Raw genomic sequence first — 7,925 nt, forward strand, 5'->3', positions numbered from 1 at the left:
CATAGGTCTCTGGGCCCCTGCCCTTCTTTTTTTTTTTCCTTCAATTTAACCATTTTTAAGTGTACAAATCAGTGGCATCAAGTAGGTTTGCGATGTTGTCCAACCGTCACCACTGTTTCCAGAACTTTTCATCGTCCCAAACAGAAACTCATACTCATTAAGCTGTAACTTCCCCTCCCAGCCCCCAGCTACCTCTAACCTACTCTTGGTCACTATGCATTTGCCTATTCTTGGTACCTCATGTAAATGGAATCATACTATATCTGTCCTTCTGTGTCTGGCTTATTTCACTTGGTCTAATGTTGCCAGGGTTCATCCATGTTGTAGCATGTATCAGAGCATCATTCTTTTTTGTGGCTGAATAATATTCCACGGTATGGATTTACCATGTTTTGTTATCCATTCATCTGCTGATGGACACTCAGGTTGTTTCCACCTTTTGGCTGTTGTGAATAGTGGTGCCGTGAACACTGGTGTACAAGTATCGCTTGGACCCCTGCTTTCAATTCTCCAGGCTCTACACCTAGGAGTGGAATTGCTGGGTCACATGAGGATTCTGTCTTTAGCTTTTTGACGAAGGGTCCCTGTTTTTATCTGTTCTATGTACCAGGGAGGGTGGGGGGAGGATGTATATTAGGAAAAAATGGCTAACAAATAAGAAACACCCTAAACTAGATGACTCCTGAGGCCCCTCCAATCTCTCAAATACTATAATGTTGGAAGAGTCGAAGGTCAAAAATGTAGGAAAGTTTGAGTGCAGGGGAGGGCACCTGGTTGGGTGTAGGGCTCCAACCCACGTGGCTCGTTAAGGGGAGCAGGGCGGGGACGCCGGCAGGTCATTGCTGGGTGGACGGCAGAGTCTGTGGGTCCACGGTGCCACGGTCACTGAACAGGCTGTGCTGTGTGGGACCCTTGTAGGCCTCTCACTATGTGCTGTGTGCCTAGGCTGGCTCAGCACTGAGGTGGCCTGTGCTCACCATGCAGGCCCACTTCCAGCTTCTGGAGGCCGAAGGCGCCGAGCGGGGCGGTGAATGGCTTGGTGGGGCTGGGAGGCTGATTAGACCGTGCATGGCATTTAAGCCTGGCCTGTTTGGAGAGGGGGTTTCATCCTCAGAGGTCAACATCGAGGCCTCTGGAGCAGGCTGTCGCTGGCTGGCACCTGCCACCCATCCTCCTGGCTGCCTGTGTCTGTCCTCAGCCCAGCTGGGCAGTGGGTGGTTGGGCGGAGGATGAACTGTCCTTAGGGGAGGGTGGCAGGGCCCTTGGCCCGGGCAGGGCCAGGAGCTGGGTATAAATAGGCTTGGCAGTGCCCTCCCCCCTCCCCCTCACCAGCTGCCAGTGCCAGGCAGGTCCCCACCTCCCTTGGGAGCCCAGCCACTGTCTCGGGTCCTAAACGTAGGAACTTCCTCAGCGGAACTGAGGAATCTTGTCCTGTGTGTAGGTGGAACCTCCGGATGCCTGGAGGCCTGGGGAGTTTGGCTGAGGGGCTGCAAGACTGGGGGTGGATCAGACCGGCCTTTTGGGAAGGAGTCGTTCGTTTATTCCACCCCTGGAGAATCAGCGAGTACCTGGCATGGGCCTGGCCCTTTGGTCGGCCAAGTGTGCTTGTGTGGGTGCTTGTGTGTATGTGTGTGTGTGTGTGTGTGTGTGTGTCTGGTATGGTGAGAGGTGTTGGTGGGGGATGGGAAGAGATGCAACACAACCTCTATCCTCAGGGAACTCACACTAGCACAGCCAGATGGAATTGGAAACAAGTCAGTTCAGCCCTTTGAGATAAGTAGAGGAGAAACAGAGGGAGGAGAGCTTACTTCTGTCTGGGGGCCCACGAAATCCTTCAGAATGGAGGCGACCCAGGAACTGGAGGTTGAAGGATGGGTAAGATGTTTGCCGGGGACTTGGGCAGTGGAGAGGCGATGGCGGGCTGCTCATCCGCCAGCAGGCCTCTCACACTTGGGTGCGAAGAACTGAGGGGCGTGAGGCTCGCTGTGTGGCCTCCTCCAGGGGAACATGCACTTCGCTGGTGGGGACAAAAGGAGCTGTGAGTCAAGTTAACGCATCTGTGGTGGTGGAATCTCAGACATGCGCATGTGTGGGTAGGAGGCTCAGGGGTCGGGTGGCAGGGCGTATTTGGGGGAGGGCAGCTCTCCTGCAGAAATCAATCCCATGGCCACAGCCCCATTAGCCCCAGCACCAGCCCTCAGAGCTAAACCCCCATCCCTAGAGGCCCTTGCTCATCACCGGCAGGATGTCCAGATCTGAGCTGAAATCCTTGAACGGAGCATCCTGGAAAGGTCCCTATGCCCTTGCCCTTTGGGTTAACTTTAACACTCGGCCAGATCACAGATGTCTTTTCAGCCACCCTGGTTAGGACTGAGCTTCCGGGAAAGGGGCCAGCTTTGCATCCTTCCCAGTGATGGATGGGAAGGGGCTCTGAAAATTCCGATGTGTTCTGTCAAGTCAGGGATGGGAGGGCTGAGAAATGAGGTTGATGACGTAGCAGGGGACAAAGTGCTGGGGACAGCCCCTAAACACATGGTAACCACCATGACCACCGTGACTTGAGGGCTTCCTATGTGCCAGGAGCTTTCTATCCTTTATCCCTCCCATTATGTCTATTTAATAGGTGAAGAAACTGAGGCACGAGGGGTTAAGTAAACTGCTTGAGATCAGCAGCTCGGAAACAGCAGAGCTGGATTTGAATGCAGGCAGCCTGGCTCCAGGTGCACGATGGACCTGGACAGCAGGAAGGAGACAGGGTTTGGTGGGAGGAGGGAAAAGAACTCATCGTCTCTGAGGCTGGGAGTTATTCTTGGAGGATATCATCCCTGGAGTCAGACAAACCTATGGTTGCCCAACTTCTCTGCCTCAGTTTCCTCATCTGTAAAACTGAGATGACCGTACCCACGTCATAGAGCTCTTGTTGAGGATTAAGTGACATGATATCTGTGAAGTGCCTGGCATATAAGTGCTAAATAAGTGGTTGTCGTGATGATCGCTAGTGTTGAATGCGACTGCAGAGGAAAGGAAATCTGCTTGGTCAGAGGAGAGATTGCAACTGTCCAGGAGGAAGGATTCACAGTCAAGGGCTTGGTGCCCCGGAGGAGAGCGCAGGGGACCGTGGCAGCTCCCTACTGGGAGATGTTTGGGGGACAGCTCTGGCCTTTGCAGCCAACCAAGCCCTGCCGGCCAGTGTGTAGGGCTTGGGCATTTTGCTGGGCTGGGTAGGCCCACCTGGGACCCACTGGGGTGGGGATGCTGGTGAAATGAGGGAGCAGGGAGCCGCTTGGAGGGCTGGGATCAGGGGCAGCCTCACTGAGTGGAAATGAAGAGCCAGCCGGGGATTCCCCACAGCCCCCCACCCCCACCCCGCCCCCTGCAGCGGCACCAGCCGCACCTGGCTCCGTGCATCTGGCTGTGTGGCCTTGAGCAAGCTGCTTCTCTCTGTGGGCCTCTGCTTTCTCATCTGTATAATGGGCTTTGTGCTCTCTAAAGGCATCTCTTGTAGGTTCTTATTCTGATCCAGCTTAGGGTGCCCAGGCCTGCAGAAGTGCCAACGGGTGTAGGGCAAAGGCCACTAGAGGGCAAGGAAGGAGGAGAGGGACAGAGGATGTGGAAGGAGTAAAGGAAGGAGCCCTGGGGCCCTGGTGTGGTTGGTAAGCAGACCAGTAAATGGGGGACGACATGGGACAGAGCCCCCTGGTGCCAGAGGTGATCGTGACACAGGCCTGACCAGGTTGGAGTTTGCAGTGGGTCCAGGAGGCCAGGTTGAAGGAGCGCGTGGGCTCCTCAAGGCCAGTCCATCCCTCTAGGGACAGGCATGGATGGAGCTGCCTTTTGGGGGGAGACCGGGGAGGGCTCTGGCCGAAGGGGAGGGACACGGAGGCTGGGCAGTTGGTGCCAGGTCTCCCCATGATGCTCTGGGACACTCAGGGACCAGGCTGGGTATGAGGAGGTGGCAAAGAATCGCCATATTCCTTTAGAGGGGTCCTCAAGGCCCACGCTCAGAACCAAACCCAGGTGAGGCCATGGGGGTAGCAGCGACCTCCATCTGGCCCCAGCTCCCCTCTCCAGCTGTCTGCATATAGGGCTTTGGGGCCTAAACGTCAGAGGAGGGAGTGGGAAAGGCATGGCCTTCTTCCCTTCCTCCCATGATGGCCCAATGCTGAGTCATCTGCACTGAACCCTGGCTCGGTTTCTCTATCCGGTGGTTGCAGTGCCACTGGGGCAGCTGCAGGGCAGGCCTGGATGTGCTGGTTAAGAGCACGTGGAGAGGCAGCCTGAGCTGGGGCGGGAGGCTCAACTCTGCCACTGCACAGTCCTGCAGACTTGGGCAGTTTACTAAGCTCCCTGGCCTCAGTTTCCTTGTCTATGAAATGGGATGTTGACGATGATAATGAAGTTCCTACTTCACAGGCTTGCTGTGAGGTTTCCATAAGGTAAGACATGAGCACTCAGAACCGGTCCAGCACATAATAAATGATAGGTGTTTGATTATCATTATTATCACAATAACCAGTTTATAACTGTAAACAGGGCAGGGGCAGGAGAGGGCAACCTGCAAAGCCCTGTCAGATGCTGTGTGTGTCTGGTGTGCATCAGGGGGCTCTGGGCTGACCTGCTCTATCACTCAGGTCCAGTCTTAAGGCCCAGGGAGCAGACGGGCCAGGCCTGCAGTCACTCCCACCCCTCAGGACCCAGGCAGGCACCGCAGAAGGCAGGGTGGTCCGTGGTTAGCCCCACCTAGACTGACAGACTACTGACTGAAAAATGAGGGACATTAGAGTGACGTGACGTGATTTGATCAAGGTCACTTGAATTGGATGGGGGGAGTACGATCTGAGGTCTTCTCCCTCCTGACCCTGAGCTAGACTTTCATGAAACAAAGCCAAGCTCCAATCTCTGGTCAGAAAAGAGATGGTGCTCCAGAAACTTCTAGGGAGCTGCAAAGATGGTCACAGAGGCCCTGGCGGACAAAGACCTGGGGAGAGACACTGGGAGGCTCTGGGCTGGGCAGGCATCGTCCCAGGGAAGAGGCTGAGAGGCATTGCCACAGGTGGTATGTGTGTATGTGTATGTATGAGTGCAAGCTTGCACACGTGCAAGCTCCCTGCTAGGACTGAGGCTTCTCTACTTCCTGCTTTCTCTGAGATGTGATGGGGGTCAAGCCAGCTCCTGCCATCTTCGTCTCCATAGATTTTGTTTCCTTCTGATGGATCATTGAAAGTCTCCATGTGGCCCTAGAAACTGAAACTCCCAACCTGACCTCTCCGCATCAGGGAAACTGGCCCAGAGCCTGGGAGGGACTTGACCTGGGCCTCTAATACCATCTTTCCATCCAGGGTTCTTTTCATAGAATTGCATTGCTCCCGGGTGCCCCTGCAAACAGGAAATGCCCATGGCAGAGGGCCGACTCCCTGGATCAGAGCTCTGCTCTTCAAGGGACAGTATACACGCCAGGTCGAAGGTAGTGCATTCAGATGCCAGGTTTCTCAGGGCCATGGCTTCAGGCTCACAGGCCCTCCATGGCTCCACCTACCCTGAGTACTCACGGAGAAGAAACGATGCCCACAGTGGGCCGCGTGCTTTGTGCCTGCAGTGCCACTGCCTTCTGTCTGCCTGCAGGTCCCTGGCCCTGGGCCAGCAGTACACATCCCTGGGCTCACAGCCCCTGCTCTGCGGCTCCATCCCAGGCCTGGTCCCCAAGCAACTGCGCTTCTGCCGCAATTACATCGAAATCATGCCCAGCGTGGCCGAGGGCGTGAAGCTGGGCATCCAGGAGTGCCAGCACCAGTTCCGGGGCCGCCGCTGGAACTGCACCACCATCGACGACAGCCTGGCCATCTTCGGGCCCGTCCTCGACAAAGGTACCGTCTCTGGGTGGGTAGGAGGTGCGCGAGGAGGTGGGGGGAGGGCATCAGGGCACAGTCACTCTTCCACATCAGGGCGTCTCAGCTCTGAGCCCAGGGTCACCAGGGGAGGGCGATAAAGCTGGTCACGACCCGCGGCCTCCACAGAAAGTGGGCCAGGTCCCTCTCTGGCCTGACCCAGGCTGTTGTCGGTGGTTGCCACACCTTCCCAGGTGTTGCTGGGGGCTGGGCAGCCTTGAGATCCCATCCCGAGATCCTAGGGTAGGCTAGGAGGCTGCAGCCTTCCTTTCCTCCTGGCCGGCACAGTGGGTGGCCCCAGGCTTTGATGTGGACTTTTGTGACGTTTTCCCAATGCTGTGTTAAGTGCTATGTAAATCTAGTTTTGGGGTGGGGTGAGAGCATTGTCTCCCTTAGGTCCCTCCCATGTAGAAAATTCTGGAGTTGAGGAAGCTGCCTCGTGCTGGTGGCACTGCATTGCCCCCAGGTGCTTCCGTGGGAAGCTTCAACTGGTCCCCATGCCCCTGATAGCTGGATATGCCCACGGATTGTGGTGGGGCTAGAGGGTGTGCTGGCTTTTGGGTAACTTGCATCTTGCAACCTGGGAGTCTCATTGGCTGTGTCGCAAATGAATGGGATTCACATTACTTGACTTTGAACATGAAGGCACTGGGAGAGAGGCATGAGAGGCACAACTGCTCCCAAGAAGGGGATTTTGGGGCTGGTGAGTTCTGGGCTGAAGTTGGGCTACTCTTTGAGCAATCGCAGTGTCTAGGAATGTAATGACCCAGCTGGCCTCCCGGGAGCTACCATTCCTTTTCCTCAGCAACTTGAACACTCCTCCGGCCACCGCCAGGGCTTTGGCACCCAAACAGGTGAACCGGGCCCTCCCTCCTTTTAGAAGAGTTGCATTTACAGCCAGAAAGAAAAGGGATCTGAGAACCAGCTGGACCTGGGGAAGGGTTGCGGGGGAGTGGCAGGGAATGAGTGGGGCGAAGCCGACCCCCCATTTTAGAGTGGAGTCCCCCTTTACCTGTGTCTCAGGTGCACCTTGTAAGTCCGACCTACAGGCTATTGTCATGGGACAGAAGGGCAATTAGCGAATCAATGGATGATGATTCTGCTTACGCTTCTATTACCAAAGCTAATTATTCCTTGTTTACATAAAAGGTTTGGCCTCCAATTGGGGCCAAGTGGCGGTGGTTTGCATTTCAAACCTGATCTTGCCGGCGTGTCAGTCTCCTCGCCTTCCGGTGCCCCACCTCGGGCCAGGTAGTGCTTAATCAAACAGCCTGGCGTCTAGACGCGCTCCCCAAAGCAAGACTCACCTTCTGATTGCTCTTCCCCGCGCGGGACGTTAGCCTGTGAAAACCGGGTCTCTGAGCTTATTATCCCTTCACGTCTGTGTTTAACGTTTTAAATCACCGTTGTAGGTTCTAGGACTTGCCTACATCTCGAAATTGCAAGAGAGCAGTTTTGTGTGGGGGGAGGGAGGGAAGGTGTCAGAGACACTGGGAATCTGAGGGAAGCTCTGCGGTCTCCGGGAGGAAGGCCCCCGCATGCACGCACGCCCCAGCGCCCAGAGCCCGGCGGGAACGGGTTCGAACGCAGCTCTAGGCTCCACGCTCGGGCCCCGCTTCTGGCGAGTCCCGCACCCCTGCCGTGTGGGCCGCCAGGGTAGACCTGCCCACGGTTTTGAGACCCAGGGTGGCAGGGAGGCGGTCTGCTCCGGGGCGCGCATCTTCCGCGGACGCCGGGGACCGACTCCCCGGGGCTGGCCCGCCCGGAGTGGAGGCCGGGGCGGGGCTGCACCCGGGCGCGGGGGGCGCAGGGGTCAGCGGCCGGAAGGCGCGAGGCTGCGACGGCGGGGTGCGGGCGGCGGGGGATCGCGGTCCCCGGGCGGGGCGGGCGGCCCGGAGGGGCTTAGGCGGCTTGAAAAGGGGCCCGAGAGCCGCCCCCCACCGCGCGGCCCATCCCCGCGCCCGCTGCGGCCGCCGAACCATTCACACGCCCTCTGGCCATTCGGCGCGGCGCGGGGGCGGGGGGCGCCGCTTCAATGGG

The 7,925-nt window shown here is 57.1% G+C and overlaps 1 protein-coding gene across 1 annotated transcript in view; it reads left to right on the top strand.

Annotated features, from left to right (window-relative positions):
- Positions 1–7,925, top strand: part of WNT3 (Wnt family member 3) — a 49,595-nt gene that overhangs the window by 33,064 nt on the left and 8,606 nt on the right. Inside the window, exon 2 of the mRNA XM_029212429.1 lies at positions 5,623–5,864. Within this exon, the coding sequence (XP_029068262.1) occupies positions 5,623–5,864 (242 nt within the window). The remainder of the gene's footprint in view (positions 1–5,622; positions 5,865–7,925) is intronic.

The sequence above is a fragment of the Monodon monoceros genome, unplaced genomic scaffold (assembly GCF_005190385.1).
Source record: "Monodon monoceros isolate NGI ecotype Baffin Bay Population unplaced genomic scaffold, NGI_Narwhal_1 Super_Scaffold_9, whole genome shotgun sequence".
In the NCBI taxonomy this organism is placed as follows: Eukaryota; Metazoa; Chordata; class Mammalia; order Artiodactyla; family Monodontidae; genus Monodon; species Monodon monoceros.